Genomic DNA, 17,522 nt, shown 5'->3' with positions numbered 1-17,522 from the left:
ATAAGGTTGCTTATGTTTATGAGTAATTGTTTTATATATTTGGGGGCTCCGGTATTTGGCGCATAGACATTTATAATTGTTAGCTCTTCCTGATGGATAGACCCTGTAATTATTATATAATGCCCTTGTTCATCTCTTGTTCCAGCCTTTAATTTAAAGTCTAGTTTGTCTGATATAAGTATGGCTACTCCAGCTTTCTTTTGGCTTCCAGTAGCATGATAAATAGTTCTCCATCCCCTCACTCTCAATCTAAAGGTGTCCTCAGATCTCAAATGAGTCTCTTGTAGACAGCAAATAGATGGGTCTTGTTTTTTTATCCATTCTGATAGCCTATGTCTTTTAGTTGGCGCATTTAATCCATTTACATTCAGTGTTATTATAGAAAGATATGGGTTTAGAGTCATTGTGATGTCTGTATGTTTTATGCTTGTAGTGATGTCTCTGGTACTTTGTCTCACAGGATCCCCCTTAGGATCTCTTGTAGGGCTGGTTTAATGGTGACAAATTCCTTCAGTTTTTGTTTGTTTGGGAAGACCTTTATCTCTCCTTCTATTCTAAATGACAGACTTGCTGGATAAAGGATTCTCGGCTGCATATTTTTTCTGTTTAGCACACTGAAGATCTCGTGCCAATCCTTTCTGGCCTGCCAAGTTTCAAAAGAGAGATCAGTCACGAGTCTTATCGGTCTCCCTTTATATGTGAGGGCACGTTTATCCCTTGCTGCTTTCAGAATTTTCTCTTTATCCTTGTATTTTGCCAGTTTCACTATGATATGTCGTGCAGAAGATCGATTCAAGTGACGTCTGAAGGGAGTTCTCTGTGCCTCTTGGATTTCAATGCCTTTTTCCTTCCCCAGTTCAGGGAAGTTCTCAGCTATTATTTCTTCAAGTACCCCTTCAGCACCTTTCCCTCTCTCTTCCTCCTCTGGGATACCAATTATGCGTATATTATTTCTTTTTTAGTGTATCACTTAGTTCTCTAATTTTCCCCTCATACTCCTGGATTTTTTTATCTCTTTCTCTCAGCTTCCTCTTTTTCCATAACTTTATCTTCTAGTTCAACTATTCTCTCCTCTGCCTCTTCAATCCGAGCCGTCATCGTTTCCATTTTGTTTTGCATTTCGTTTAAAGCGTTTTTCAGCTCCTCGTGACTGTACCTTAGTCCCTTGATCTCTGTAGCAAGAGATTCTCTGCTGCCCTCTATACTGTTTTCAAGCCCAGCGATTAATTTTATGACTATTATTCTAAATTCACTTTCTGTTATATTATTTAAATCCTTTTTGATCAGTTCATTAGCTGTTGTTGTTTCCTGGAGATTCTTCTGAGGGGAATTCTTCCGTTTGGTCATTTTGGATAGTCCCTGGAGTGGTGAGGACCTGCAGGGCACTTCCCCTGTGCTGTGGTGTATAACTGGAGTTGGTGGGCGGGCCGCAGTCCGACCTGATGTCTGCCCCCAGCCCACCGCTGGGGCCACAGTCAGACTGGTGTGTGCCTTCTCTTCCCCTCTCCTAGGGGTGGGATTCACTGTGGGGTGGCGTGGCCCGTCTGGGCTACTTGCACACTGCCAGGCTTGTGGTGCTGGGGATCTGGCGTATTAGCTGCGGTGGGTAGGCAAGGTGCACGGGGGCAGGAGGGGCAGGCTTAGCTCGCTTCTCCTTAGGTGATCCACTTCAGGAGGGGCCCTGTGGCAGCGGGAGGGAGTCAGACCCGCTGCCGGAGGGGTGGTTCTGCAGAAGCACAGCGTTGGGTGTTTTCGAGGAGTGAGCAAGTTCCCTGGCAGGAACTGGTTCCCTTTGGGATTTTGGCTGGGGGATGGGCGAGGGAGATGGCGCTGGCGAGCGCCTTTGTTCTCCACCAAACTGAGCTCTGTCGTTCCGGGGCTCAGCAACTCTCCCTCCCTTTGTGCTCCAGCCTTCCCGCTTTCTGAGCAGAGCTGTTAACTTATGACCTCCCAGACGCTAAGTCGCGCTTGCTGTCGGAACACAGTCTGTCCGGCCCCTCCGCTTTTGCCAGCCAGACTCGGGGGCTCTGCTTGGCCGGCGAGCCGCCCCTCCGCCCCGGCTCCCTCCCGCCAGTCCGTGGAGCGCGCACCGCCTCGCCGCCCTTCCTACCCTCTTCTGTGGGCCTCTCGTCTGCGCTTGGCTCCGGAGACTCCGTTCTGCTAATCCTCTGGCGGTTTTCTGGGTTATTTAGGCAGGTGTAGGTGGAATCTAAGTGATCAGCAGGACGCGCGGTGAGCCCAGCGCCCTCCTACGCCGCCATCTTCCAACCTCTCCAGTTTGTTTGTATTTTAATAACTAACATTAACTTTTAGGCCACCAGAGAACTGGTTAGCATACCAGAACAGCTTAACTTTCAGCCAAATAACTCGCTTGCAAGTCCTGGACTAATTATTTAAACTATGATTGGGTGTATAACATATAATACACATTAGTTAGGTAAGGACACCTAAATAGGCAGTAATATAGCTGAAAAAGATCTGCAACTGGCATACGGAATAAACCCCTATAACTCAATAATAAAAATACAACAAATTTGAACACACTTCAATAAGGAATGTATACAACTGGCAAATAAGCACATGAAAAACTACTCAACATGATCTTGGGAAATGCAAATTAAAACCGCAATGAGAGGGGCGCCTGGGTGGTTCGGTCAGTTTAAGTGTCTGAACTGATACTCTGATTCATTTATAAACACTTTGAAAAATAAACTAAACCGTGAAGGGGGGGGGAATCAGAAGGAACAGTGGTTGCCTAGGGTACACCCCAGCTGGGGTGACAGAGATTGACTGGGAAGGAGCACGAGGGAGTTTCCTGGGCCGATGGAAATGTTATCTTGACAAAGGCTGGAGATTCACAGATGCAGGATTTGTCAAAATTCATTGCATCAAAAACTTCAAGATTTGTGTATTTCATCGCATGTAAATTTTACCTTAAAATAAAAAAAGTGAACCTTTAATAAATGCTAAATTCTAGCTAACAATATGCATGCTGAAATGTTTAGAAGTGAAATGTACTTGAGTCTGCAATTTTCTTTGTACTGCATCAAACACCAAGGCTTTATAGATGGATATGTGAAAAGCTGAGTAAAGTGTTAATTGTAAAATCTAGGTGGTGGGTACACAGATGTTCACTGCACCATTACTTCAGTTTTCCTGTATGTTTAAACTTTTTTCATATTAGGGGAGCCTGGGTGGCTCAGTTGGTTAAGCATCTGCCTGTGGTTCAGGAGTTTGAGCCCCGTGTCAGGCCCTGTGCTGACAGCTCAGAGCTTGGAGCCTGCTTCTGATTCTGTGTCTCCCTGTCTCTCTGCCCCTCTTCCCTGCTCGCACTCTGTTGGCCTCTCTCTCAAAAGTAAATAAATGTTAAAAAAAAAATTAGGGGCGCCTGGGTGGCTCAGTCGGTTGAGTGTCTGACTTTGGCTCAGGTCATGATCTCGTGGTTTGTGAGTTCGAGCCCCGCGTCGGGCTCTGTGCTGACGGCTCAGAGCCTGGAGCCTGCTTCAGATTCCGTGTCTCCCTCCCTCTCTCGCTGCTCCTCCACCACTCACACTCTCTCAAAAATAAATAAACATTAAAAAATTTTTTTAAATTTTTTTCATAATAAAATGTTGAAAATAAAATGTAAGCAGTGAGTAAAGAACTAGGTTAACTAAAGGCAAATCTATATACCGTGTTTCAAAACTAGCAGGGTAAACTTCTTGGGTGGTTGAAGCTATTTTAGCAGAGTGAGAGGAATGAAAGAAAATTAAAATCAAAATTCAACAGCTGAAGCAGGCAAAACAACAGAGTATAAAATGGTGGAGTTTTCGGTTTTGGGGGATTGTTTTTGTAGGGATATCCATGCAGAACTTTAGTTTCTATTTTACTGTGGTAAGAACACTTACCATGAGAGCTACCCTCTTAACAGATTTTAAGTGTACAATACAGAATTGTTATCTAGAGCCACAATGTTGTACAGATCTCTAGAACCTCATCTTGCATAAATGAAATCTATCAAGATAAAAACTCAGATCTAATATACCAGTAAGTAAATAAAAGTTTTTTTTAAGTACAGAACTACAGTACTCTAATACTTCGAATTTTTTATGTTTATTTATTTTGAGAGAGCACGTGCAAGAGTTGAGGAGGGGCAGAGAGAAAATTCTCAAGCAGGCTCTGCACTGTCAGCGTAGAGCCTGATGCAGGGCTCAATTCCACAAACCCTGAGATCGTGACCTGAGCAGAAATCAATAGTCAGACACTTAACCGACTGAGCCATCCACCAGCCCCTAGAATTTTTTTTTTCTATAATTCTACAAATGATTTGAGAAACCTGCCTTGTATAGTTTGGAAAAAGCTGTAAGGTCTGCAAGAAAAGATGTTAGCTGTGTAGGTGAAGGGACTGACCGCCCAGAGAACACCAATAAATCAATACTATTAATCCGTAATGTTCGCTAAGATAGACCTTAACATTTTTATTCATTGCCCTGAATACTCCCAAGAGCTGATTCACTTTAATATCATTATTGTTGAATCACTTCCCCCAGCCCCCTTTCACAAGAGATACAGCCATTCGCAAGTACCTCTTACCAGGAAATAAACCCAAAAAACAAACAGCTGTTCAACAGCAAAGGATTTCCTGATTTCCGTGCTCCCCTCTGGCAGCCAAAAGAAGTGAACTCAAAAGTGTTGTATTATTAGGGAAATAATGAAGCAGTACCTGAAACGGCTCAATTAGTTTTAACTACAGATGTGTATCATGGCTTAACAAAATCTAGTTTTACAGGTAGCTAGTGAATATTCTTGAGAATTACAGAATTTGAAGAATCAGTTGCCTGTACTTACAGGCTTCTCCCAACCCCCAGGTATCCTGACAAGGTACCAATGTAGGGACCTTAGGTGACAGCCACTCTTAAATTGTTTTTCAGCAATCAAGGCAAAATGTTTTTAAACCTCAATTCTAACTTCATAAATATTTACTCTCCATATTGTCAAGGTTGTCAAGGTAGTTTTTAAAAAACGATTATGAAAGGTTTCAAACACTAAAGTAGAGGGACTTGCATTAATGAACCTAGGCTTTGACAATTATTCACCAATTAACAGGCAGCAAATCTTTCATCTATAAACCCTGCCACCCAGGTTTTGATGGGGTACCCAGATGTATCACTTTGGAGTGGTTTTAGTCCCACCCTAGTTACTAAACTCTGGTCCATCCTTTCCTGAAGCTACTTTTCCCCTAACACAGGGACCCCACACATCCCTGAAACTGCCTTTGATACCTGAAGAAGACAAGTGTTCCAATCAAGCTGCTCCGATGGAAACTTAACGTTCTAGGTGAAATGGAGGGAAACAAGAAGTTGTCTTTTGCTGTATAAATTCTCCTGAGTTTAGTTTTTATTACAAGTGGAAATATAAATGGCTCCAAATAGGTTTCGTACAAAATGGACATTAAAAAAAAGTCATTTGTTCACGTACCACCCTCTGTCAATGGACTGTATCATTATTCAAGGAGATTTATGTCTGAATTAAGTTCTGCATGTCTGGTGTCCACATAAGAAATGATTTTGTACTTTTATCTATCTCCAAAGCTAATTAAAAGGTTATGCCTTGATTACAGGCTCCAAGGAAATCAAAGATGTTTGAAAACTTCACACGTCTTGAATTTCGATAGTAAAACAGATTCAGTATTTTCATGTGCTCTTTACCAAGGCAGAAAGCTGCAATTAATTTTGAAGAAAAATATACACAGCATAAAAAAGAACTCTAATTGTTTTCCTCCCTATGGATGATTTAGCTTTCCACCTTTGCTTTGGTGTGATCACATCTATCTCAGGAAGGGGTGAAAGTAAAGGGTCAAGAACAAACCACTGTGCCTTTGTATCTCTTTCACTGTTTAACAATTCTAAATGGATGAAATTTGGTTGTAACAGCAGAGGAAAGAGGAGAAGGGCCCTACAGAGATAATATGTAAATATGCTTTTTGTTACATCAAGGGCCCTAAAGAGATAATATGTAAAATGAAGTCTACCACTATGTTTATACTATGAGGTTGATTAGACATATTAAGTCAGGGTTTTTTAATTACCAAAAAACAAACCACTTCCTTTTTATCTGGAAGCTACTTTCAAAAACCACTGCAGACTTCTGCAGCAGTACAGATTACCTTCACCCCCTCTCAACCCCAAAACAACAGGAGGGTCAGGGTACACCCCTTGATTACGTGAGAAGATGGGTGTAATACATAAACGAGTGGACTACACTTGTATGTTTTAACAGACCATAAATGCTGTTGATTTCCACACTGGTAATATTTAACAATTAGGCTGACCTAGTGTACGCCACTGAGCTTCAGTTTTCTGGTTAAGTTACTAACTACCATCTCATTCAATCACATTAATTAGTAATGGAACTCAAGGCAAAGCAACAACCTACAAGTTTAAAATAAAAACAAATCAACTGGAAGCCTAAGGCAAACATGCTGGTCTCAGACTGATTTCCAGACCCACATTCTCAAGATAGACTAGAACCTTCTCAAACACCCTTAGAAGCTAATTAGTAAACCACTGGATACAGGACAGTCACTTGCTGAGAGTTCTGTATATTTCAGAAACATTAGTGTCTTTGAAAAATGTTGGAGAGGGGTTGCTGCATGTTTTAAGCTCGACTGAAACCTCTACTTAAAACAATTTGTAGGCTGCACAAATGGAGGACCCAGGAGGTTAGGAGAGAAGAAGCTAAAACAAACACAGGTTGTTATAAAGATCCGTGCACTGGGTCCCATCTCTCCTTAGTAAAGCCTGATGCCAACTTGCACAGCAGGACTTAAGTGAAGGAGGTAAAAACAAAATACAACCAGTTCCAGATCTATTATGAAAGAGGAACCTTAACTAGTACATGATTTGGAACTCCTTACTATCTGTTATCTTGAGAACAGTACACTGAAGACTGCACATCTTCTTTAGAACGGCTTCCATTCCAGTTCTGACTGCTCAGGCACCACAAAACCTGGAGGTTTCAATGCTTCTTTGTGCCCAGGGTGTAGCGTAAGGTGGGAAAAAATGGATGGATTCACAAGCATAAAGAACCTTTAAAGATGGCATTATAAATAGGTTTTGTGGCAACCAAAGAACACTTTTTAAATAGCTGTTTGTCAGGTGAGATACAGCAAAGCATTCATTACAAATAACCCCAGAGGAGAACTGGCAGGTTCAGAAGATTCTGTGGTCTTTGGGTAGATGAAAGGGAAAAGACAGAAGGGCTGACAAAACGGGTCTCAGAGAAGTCTGAGACAAGGCAGGCCTACAGATATAAAAGGTAAGTCCGAAAACAAAAACGGTAAGATAGAACTACTGGACATACAGCACAATGAGAAAGTAAGTCCAGATTAAAGTTCCATATGGGAATCAAGATTTAAAAAAAAAATAAAACAAACACCACCACAAATACAACTTAAAAAGGGACATACTCAAGGGAAAAGAACTAGACCTGGTCGTTTGCACTGCCACGGTCTGAGATTTACATTTCAACTGGCCCCACCCGTTCATGTCATAAATTCACATTCTTTTGCCACCAAGACAGCAGGGGAAAAACGTATACAACGATCGAATGTATGGTACTCTTCACTGCCATGAAAAAGAAAACAAGGAAGAAAATCCCACTCATTTTAGCAATTTTAAATGCTAATTTTATTTACTGCTAAATGTGCAAACACCAATTCAATACTGTGCAGTAAAAGTTACATAAATCCAATATTAAACAATAGCATATGAAATAAGTAAAGCAGAGCACCATGTGCCTTCAAAACTGATTAATATCACAGAACACAATTCAGACAATTCTTAAAAAATCTGAAGAGGTCGCTCATTTAATATTTAGTTATCCAGAAGCCAATGCTCTTTTGTTTTTTACTTTCTAGAAACAAGTGAAAGTTATTCCAATTTTGCACGGTTTAACATGTTTGACATCTGAGCCAAGGAAACAGACCCTACGATTTATTCCTTTTATCAACTGGAACCATCAGCTAATACAAAGTTGACAAGCTGGCTGACAGGAGAACAGCTGAATACAATGAAATATGCTCAATATGGGGCTAGCTGTACAGCCATCTCCATTTCCTTATCCACAACCCAAAGTAATGTTCCTTTATTTAAAGTAGTATTTTAAATCAAAAGATAAAATAATCTTAAAGACAGATACCATAGTAACCACCCTAACCACCTAAATCACTTAAACACTAACATAAAACACTTTTTAAAAAAACCAAAATGGCAAAAAATGGCAGTGCAAGAATACTTCATACTGCTGAAGCTTACATGTTCTGAGGTATGTAATGAGAAGCTGAGGGAGGTGAAGCAACATAGCCAACTGGCCCAGGATTCATAGCACCATGAATTTGAGAAGAGCCACCACATGCTGCACCAACTGAATGCCAGGGGGCAACATAGGGATAATCGGGCACAACAGGAAGACAGGAATCAAAACCTGGCAATGGTGGAGGCCCATAGGGATCTGACATCACTGGATAATAGACTGCTCCAGGAGGGACAGATGCAGGGTCAGCATTTGGAACAGTACCTGAAACAAAGAATGCATATAGTACACACTTTAGGTACGAAGATTCACTAGAACATCAACACACATTAGAGGTCTTTACAGGTAGAAGTGAAATTTAGCATGAACTATGGGAAAGATCACAGCAAATGTGATAAAAGGACTTTAGATAAGAACACTAGTGACTAAAGCAGGCTACCAAAAGCTTATATGAAAATTTCCCAACTAAAGAAATGTGTGTGTGTGCGCACGCCCAAGCACACGTGTCATGTGTCAAATGTATTCGACCTAGAGACAGTTATCTTTCTGGGATGATCTAGGTACCCACAGACTAAATACATACAGAAAACATTCTCTAGAGTCCTTCTAGTCAATGAAATTCTCATAAAGGGTAGGTCACGAGTAAGTTACCCAATAGTTTCCCACTGTAGCACATATCATCCAAATAACCATTTTGTATTACTTTAGCAATGAAAAACTCAAGTGCCTATACTTGAAGGTATAGTTCTGAAAAGCATCCTAAAGACCAAAAATTTGTCCTCACTTGACCGGCATTAAGATCTTATCCTAGCATTATTTTAATGTTCCACCACTTAACTACCACAAGGGACTTTTAGTGGAAATAGATGCTGTTCTGACTTTGCTATAATGACCATGTAAATATTAAAAAGGAGTCATTCATTATCTGGGATAACTTAGAAGACTGACACTGCACTGTCTCATGGTGTACCACAGTTAAAAACAGCTCTATAAAAGGTACACGGTACAAAAATGCAATGAGGGGGACACTAACTTTTATTACTATGGGCCATATCACATCACCATACTAGGGATCATATTCTATAGTGCTAATATTCCCAAACCATTAATATGCTTTAAAAGGGAGGAGGAACAAAAGGAAAGTCACATTCTTCACCTATTCTAAATCCTTTAAAATGGGTCTCCATCTATACTGTACTGCGAACTAGAGCAACCATCTTTATGGTCTGGCACACTGGTCTCCAATGTTTTGGTCTCAGGACCCCGTTACACTCTTAAAAATTGAGGATCTCAGATAGCTTTGGTCTATGTTAATTAGATCTATCAATGTGTACTGTATTAGGAATTAAACTGAGAAAGTTAAAAGTATTTAATTCTGGTAAAAAAAAAAAGCCCATTAATGTTCAAAGTTTTTTTTATAAAAAAAAAGTTTACATTTCAAAACAAAAATATGAGACAAGTGCTATCATTTTACACACTTGTGCAAATCTTGAATGTATGATTTATTAGAGACAACTGGATTCTCACATCTGCTTCTGTATTTAATATAATATGCTGTTCTGAAGTATATGAAGAAAATCTGGCCTCCTACGGATACGTAGTTGGAAGAGAGAACCCTTTTAACAACCAGCCTTTTCAGATACATTCAGATATATTCTTTGATGCTACACCAAAACCAGGTAAGTGGTAGTTTCCAAAGGTTAGCAGCAATGTGGACTTTTTCATACTCAGTCAACATTAAAATCCACCGTTTTATCTTGCACTTTGAAATAGACCTTTTACAAAAACGTTACACAGGTAACACCATTCACTGGTAACCGGAGAAGTATTATTTCATGGAGTTATATAAATCTCCCCAAATGTTGACACATTTCATTATACAATGTGAAAAAACACATTCCTTAATAGCCCCATCTATCTTTTTTTTTTTTAAGATTTTATTTTTTTAGTAATCTCTACATCCAACATGGGGCTCAAACTCAACCTCGAGATGAAGAGTCTCATGCTCTACAGAGTCAGCCAGGTGCCCCAATAGCCCCACCTATCTTATTAGAAAAGTTAAGCATTGAGAAGCTGTCAAGTTCATGGTGGCAGATACAAGTTTTCCAAAATTCTAATTTTTATTTGAAAGCTGGAATTTTTATCTTTGACAACAAATTCTATCAGTTCTTTTTTTCCTGAAGTGACAGGCTCACGTTGAGAAAATGTCTGCCAGATCTCCAAGTCTAAATAACCATAGTTTGTCTATCATGTAAGTAAAAATAGTGTTGCATAAAAAGAGCTGGTTTAGCTCATTAGTCAATCTCACAAATCCTTAAGTTAATCATCCTTCAGTATGCACAGTAATTTATGAATACTTTCCATGTTGTCACATAGAATATTCAGTACAATTATTCAAAAACAAAGATTTAATAAAAATATTTTGATTTAATATATATATATAGAGAGAGAGAGGGACAGGGAGAGAGGGGGGAAGAGGGGGAGAGAAGAGGGGGAGAGAAGAGGGGGAGAGAAGAAGGGGAGAGAAGAAGGGGAGAGAAGAAGGGGAGAGAAGAAGGGGAGAGAAGGGGAGGGAGGGGGAGGGAGGGGGAGGGAGGGGGAGGGAGGGGGAGGGAGGGGGAGGGAGGGGGAGGGGAGGGAGGGGGAGGGAGGGGGAGGGAGGGAGGGAGGGGGAGGGAGGGAGGGAGGGAGGGGGAGGGAGGGAGAGAGGGAGGGAGGGGAAGAGGGAGGGAGGGGGGAGAGGGGGAAAGAGAGAGGGGGAGAGGGGGAGAGGGAGAGGGGGAGAGGGAGAGAGGAGGGAGGGAGGGAGAGGGGGAAAGAGAGAGAGAGGGAGGGAGGGAGAGAAGGAAGGAGGGAGGGAGGGAGAGAGAGGGGGAGAGAGAGGGGGAGAGAGAGGGGGAGAGAGAGGGGGAGAGAGAGGGGGAGAGAGAGGGGGAGAGAGAGGGGGAGAGAGGGGGAGAGAGAGGGGGAGAGAGGGGGAGAGAGGGGGAGAGAGAGGGGGAGGAGAGAGGGGGAGAGAGAGAGGGGGGGAGAGAGAGGGGGAGAGAGAGGGGGAGAGAGAAGGGGGGAGAGAGAAGGGGGGAGAGAGAAGGGGGGAGAGAGAAGGGGGAGAGAGAAGGGGGAGAGAGAAGGGGGAGAGAGAGGGAGGGAGGAAGGGAGAGGGAGGGAGGGGAAGAGAGAAGGGGAGAGGGAGGGAGAGGGAGGGAGAGAGAGGGAGAAGGGGAGAAGGGGAGAGGAAGAGGGGGAGAGGGGGAGGGGGGGAGAGGGGAGGGGGGGAGAGAGAGAGAGAGAGAGAGAGAGAGAGAGAGAGAGAGAGAGAGAGAGAGATAACAGGCATTGCTGTTATCATGAGTGTGTATGTCAGGGAATACAACAATCACTAGCACAGTTTGGTGCCCCCTCTTGATTTGTGCTTAGGTGGCAGCAGTTTACCCACTACTGATCTTTGCATTCTCAATGCAAAATCTAACAGTAAAAGGGACATATAAAATCTTTAAGATCTACGTATTCTGATGAATACTTTTGGCTTTATGGATCCCCCAAGAGGGAATCTCAAGGGTCCACAAATCATTCTTTAAAAACACAGTTCTAGAATACGGACCAAACAAAATATCTGAGCGTTATTGTTAAATTACACACGATAGGGGCGCCTGGGTGGCTTAGTCGGTTAAGCGTCGGCCTTTGGCCAGGGTCATAATCTCAGTTTGTGAGTTTGAGCCCCACATCGGGCTCTCTGCTGTCCGCACAGAGCCCACTTCCAATCCTCTCCCTCTCTTTCTGTCCCTCCCCTGCTTGCATGCTCTCTCCCTCTTTAAATCAAACATTAAAAAAAATTTTTAAATACATTACACACAATCAAATCCAATTGTCCTTCTTGCAGGCAATCTCATTACATACTCACCATTTCCTGATGCTTCCACCTGTGTACCATCTTGTCTCCCCACCTCACTATACCACTGAGGAATACTTTGATCTACCAGAGGGGGTGGCTCAGCATAGACTGGATAATTCTCTACATGAAGCTGCTGTTGCTGCTGCTGCATCTGTGGCACATAGACCATGGAATGCCAGTAGTTGTGGTGATAGCACTTGGGCAAGAAAGAAAAAAAACAAACACTTTACTATCCTTTTACTTAAAGTAGTACAGTTTTTCACTAAAAAAAAAAAAAAAAAAAAAAAGTTTGGCTATGATTTTCAAGAAGGGTAGCTATAACTTTTTTTCTCTGAAAAAAAAAAAACAGAACATGAGGAAATCTATTCTTCTACTACAACTTTAAGATCTTTAGCAGCAGCTGTGTCTCATTTTTGAGCATAGGAATTCTTTTAAGAAAGCATCCGAAAGAAATTACAGACATACACAATGACCTGTATATAAAGATATCTTTCATAGCAATATTTTTAAAAGCAAAAGAGTGGAAGGGTGCCTGGGTGGCTCAGTTGGTTAAGCGTCCAACTTCAGCTCAGGTCAGGACCTTACACACGGTTTGTGGGTTTGGGCTCTGCACTGACAGCTCAGAGCCTGGAGCCTGCTTCAGATTCTGTGTCTCCTTCCTCTCTCTCTGCTGCTCCCCCACTTGCACTCTGTCTCTCTCAAAACTAAATTAAAAATGTTAAAAAAAATTTTAAAAAAAAGCAAAAGAGTGGAATAAATCACAAGGATGAAAGGTACAGCATGGGGAATATATAGTCCGTGGTATTGTAATAGTGTCGTATGGCAACAGATGGGAACTACATTTGTGAGTGGCCTCATAGCAGAATATCAAATTGCTACCTTATACACCTGAAACCAACGTTAACATTGTGAATCAACTATACATCATTTTTTAAAAAAGCAAAATACAGTGAACAACCTATGAAATCTTAAACAATAGGGAACTAGATGAATTATATATCCGTGATGGTATACAATACAGGCAATAAAAAAACTTATGCTGTCAAATATTTAAGAAAAACTGCTAGCATTAACTTCAAAGTTTACAAAATCACACAGCAGTCAATATGTGGTAAAAGAAATAAAGAAGCTGTTAAGGAAGTATGTTACAGTGTACAGTGGTTATGCACAAGATTTCAGAGTCCTTTATATTTTAGTATTTTTCAGATGTACTACAACGAAGGCTATTACTTTGAATATAAAGAAGTTTATTAAAATAACTATTCTGCATTTCCTTGTATTCCCATGATGTACAATGCAGGAAAAGGTTTTAAAATACCTCAGCCATCTGAAATGAATTAAGTTTCCACACATAAATATAGTAAACTAACATAACGGAAGGTGCAAGTAGTTTATATTTTCAATTCTTGAAACTGAACTTAGCAAACAGTCTCAAAGAACAAAAAATCACTCCACTACTCTTAATTTATAAATGTGTGCCATTTGGAGAAGATAGTTTTCTGGAAATGATAATACCCAAAGGTTTAGTGAAATTAGTGTCTGGGAATATGAACTAATCTGAACATTATTCAGGAGACTGTCTGAAGTTTACTATCATCTACCCAATCTTAAAATGCATCATTCCTTTTTAGGAAATATGCCATCTTGTTATAACATCAGAAGTCAGGTGTATTTCAGGGGGAAAATGATTCCTGAATGAAAAAATAAAAGCTCTTACCTAAAATCAAAAACACCTTTCAGTGATAGGAAGATATCTGTCAGAATCCCCACCCTTCTACAACTCCAGCGAGTGATGAAAATCAGTGTTTGGTAAATATCTATGAACACATACGGGCTTTAGAAATAATACAGCCCTTCAAATGTCTTTAAATTTGTCCAATTACTTTTAGGATTAACATGCAGAAATAACCATAAAAATGTTTCAATTAAGCAGGACAAATAATTCACTTATTACTGAGTCAGAAAAACATAGTGAAGGGTTGGCATACATAGGATGCTAAACATGGAGGCCAATATATGCTAATAAAGTTGTGCTGCTTTAATGTAGCAACTATTTCATAAGAGGAACTGAAGCACTGAGAGGCTAAAAGAGAAAACTGACCTATTATCTTCAGAGATCTTACAAAGACAAATTTTAGGCTCCTCACAGTGTTCTTGGCTTTTAAAGTTCAAGAGTGTGATTATGAACCCAGTTTACATTTTTAATCTAGAGCTTATCAAAACAATTTCATCATGACTTACCTGCAATCCCAGATTGAAATAGTACTGCAAAACTTTTGTATCTAAAATTTAAAAAAATAGTAATAATACAAAATAAATAAATAGAGCTAACTTTAAAAATGTAACTTCACAGAACTTAAAATGTTTCACAAATAAAAACTAGATATACAGGAGAAGAGGGTAGTCTTACTGTTCTAATTATATCTAAATGTATTTTTATTGACTGACCCGGGATACATATATATTCTTACAAATATAAGAACTTGAGTCCCACAAACAAATGAACTCTAAGGAAACTCCCCTTAAGTTGGAGACTTCCGATACATACAAATATATTCACTACCACTCTAAATGCCATCAGTTTGTATTTTGACTATTATGTGGGAGTGGAGTATAAAGACTAATGGTTAAGCTAAAGAATATGAAAAGGTAATAGCAAGAAGTAAATTCACAAATGGCATGGGATTCCATCCCTTGGTGTGTGTGTGTGTGTGTGTGTGTGTGTGTGTGTGTGTGTGTGTGTGTATGTATATATATATATATTTTCACACAAAATTTGTATACAGATATCCATAGTAGTATTATTCATAACAGCAAAAAAGTGAAAACCCAAATGTTCCATCAAGTAATAGACAATAAAAGGAGGCATACCCGTACAACGGAATATTATTCAGCTATAAGAAAGAGTGAAATATGGACACATGCTATGACATGGATGAAGTTTGAAAACATAACGCTAAGTGAAAGAAGCCAGTCACAAAAGATGACATAGTGCATGATTCATATATGTCAAATGTCCAGAGGAGGCAAATCGATAGAGACACAAAGTAGAACAGTGGTTGCCAGGGCCAGGGGGGAAAGACAAAATGACTTCTAATGGGTACAGGGTTTCTTTTTGGAGTAATGAAAATGTTCTGGAATTAGACAGTGGTGAAGGTTGCACACATTTGTGAATATACCAAAAACCAATGAATTGTACAATTTACATGGGTGGCTTGTATACTATGTAAATTAGACCTCAAGCTGTTAAAAAAAATCAGGTGCAGAGTTCTGCCAAAAGTAGAAAAAGAGAAGATACAACTTTGGAAAAATGACCAGCAGTTTCTTATAAACCTAAATACACATCTATCTATGACCCATCAAATTCTACTCCTGGGTATTTGCCCAAAGGGAATGAAAACGTTATGTTCATAAAGACTTTTTATAATACGCATAGCCTTGGGGCACCTGGGAGGCTCAATCAGTTGGGCGTGGGACTCTTGATTTTGGCTCAGACCACGATCTCACAGTTGAGGAGTTGGAGCCCCAGGCCAGGCTCTGCGCTGATAAAAAAAAAAGGAGCCTGCTTGGGATTCTCTCTCTCTCCCTCTCTCCCTGTCCCTCCCCTGCACCCTCCCTCCCTCTCTCTCAAAATAAATAAATATTAAAAAATAAACATGAATAAAAAGCCCCAAAATGGAAGTAACCCAGATGTCCATCAACAGAAGAATGAACAGAAATAGACTCTTAAATACAGAGAACAAACTGACGGCTGATGGAGGGGACAGGGGAGGGGGAAATGCGTGATGGGCACTGAGGAGGGCACTTGTTGGGAGGAAAAGAACCGTCGCCCAAGTCTCAAAATCTCCTTACCTTGAGGCAGATCACTGCCACTTGGATCACAGGAATAAGGTGGAGGTGGAAGTGGTGGTGGTGGGAAGTTTGAAGCCTCTCCCACCTCAAGAGGAGGTGGAGGTGGTAAAGGAGCAGCAGTGGCAGCAGCAGCAGCAGGAATAGGAGGAGAAAGATATGGATAGGATGGCGAAGCAATCACTAAAAAAGAAAAAGTAGGAATGCACACCTGTAACACTTTATCAGCAGTAGTTCATCTACTTCTTTTGTGTCTCCAGTATGGTCAAAAGATTCCAATTCTTATGGTTTGACTTAAAAACAAAAACTTGGAAGATAAATCGCCCACCTTCTTAGACATGCCAGTTGAAAACTGGGAGTTCATTACAGGTTATTTTGAGTTCAGGTAATTACTTGAAATTAAAAGAAAAACAATCTGGAAATTGCAGAGTTTTCACCAGCAAGGCTTTTTAAAAAAACATCAGCTAACAGGTACAAAAATGAAATACCATTAAAGCAAAATTTTTACTTAGCTTAATACAAAGTTAAGGATGTTTTCAGCCATCTGCCATCCTTAGTCAAATCACAAGATGTAGAAGCTAATAAGAGACTAAATTACACAGATTACAGATTTAAGTAATCCTTGAAGGTTTCTACTTGGTAGCATCATTGGAACATAGGGCATTCTAAATCATGCCAGTTCCATTTGTAAGCACAGAATCTAAAACAGGCTAGATGAAATATCATATTGCTTTAAGTTTCTATACCTATTGTTATAGTTTAAAAACAGTATTCATGGGGCGCCTGGGTGGCTCAGTCGGTTAAGGGTTCAACTTCGGCTTAGGTCATGATCTCACAGCTGTGAGTTCGAGCCCGCATTGGGCTGTCTGCTATCAGTGCGGAGGCTGCTTCCAATCCTGTCTCCATCTCTCTCTGTCCCTCCCCTGCTTGTGCTCTTGCTCTCTATCTCAAAAATAAACAAACATTTAAAAAAAAGTTGGATAAACAACTCTTTGGGGGTGATGAAACTGTTCTCTCTTGATTGTAGTGGTGGTTATACAACTCTATACATTGTCAAAACTCAGAGCTGGGCACCAAAAAAGAATTCTTACCGGATCTAAATTAAACAGTAAAATTTTAAAACTTGCTCAACTGTTTTTAGTTTTATCATGTATGTAGAAATCTCCACTTTCACAGTTTTGGAAGACACATTTAATTTTTAGAGTAACTCCAAATATTCTAAAGGCTTTACGAATTTGTTTTCTATAAAACAATGGCTTCTTCAACAAAGCTCTGCTTATATTCCTTTTAAACTAGCACTCAAATCACACCATTTCTTAAAAAGTAAATTAGCAATTAGCTAAAGATACCAGAATGTGATTATGATCACTAGGTAAAAACCAACTACCAGACATAGAGATAGCTAAGTTCATTCTCACAGACCTGAAACAATCCAATGCAGAAGAAATCTGGAGGTTACTTTATCTGAACTCACCTTCCCTGGAACTGC

At 40.4% G+C, this 17,522-nt stretch overlaps 1 protein-coding gene across 1 annotated transcript in view; it reads right to left on the bottom strand.

The window, feature by feature from the left end:
* Window positions 1-7,653: 7,653 nt before the first annotated feature.
* The window catches only part of ALG13 (ALG13 UDP-N-acetylglucosaminyltransferase subunit), a 61,230-nt gene continuing 51,361 nt past the window's right edge, over window positions 7,654-17,522 (bottom strand). Inside the window, 4 exon segments of the mRNA XM_042973804.1 lie at window positions 7,654-8,556; window positions 12,194-12,380; window positions 14,426-14,466; window positions 16,037-16,216. Of these exon segments, the coding sequence (XP_042829738.1) occupies window positions 8,291-8,556; window positions 12,194-12,380; window positions 14,426-14,466; window positions 16,037-16,216 (674 nt within the window). The 3' untranslated portion in view covers window positions 7,654-8,290.

This window comes from Panthera tigris, chromosome X (assembly GCF_018350195.1).
Source record: "Panthera tigris isolate Pti1 chromosome X, P.tigris_Pti1_mat1.1, whole genome shotgun sequence".
Taxonomy (NCBI): Eukaryota; Metazoa; Chordata; class Mammalia; order Carnivora; family Felidae; genus Panthera; species Panthera tigris.
This window is presented reverse-complemented; position numbering and strand designations above follow the sequence as displayed.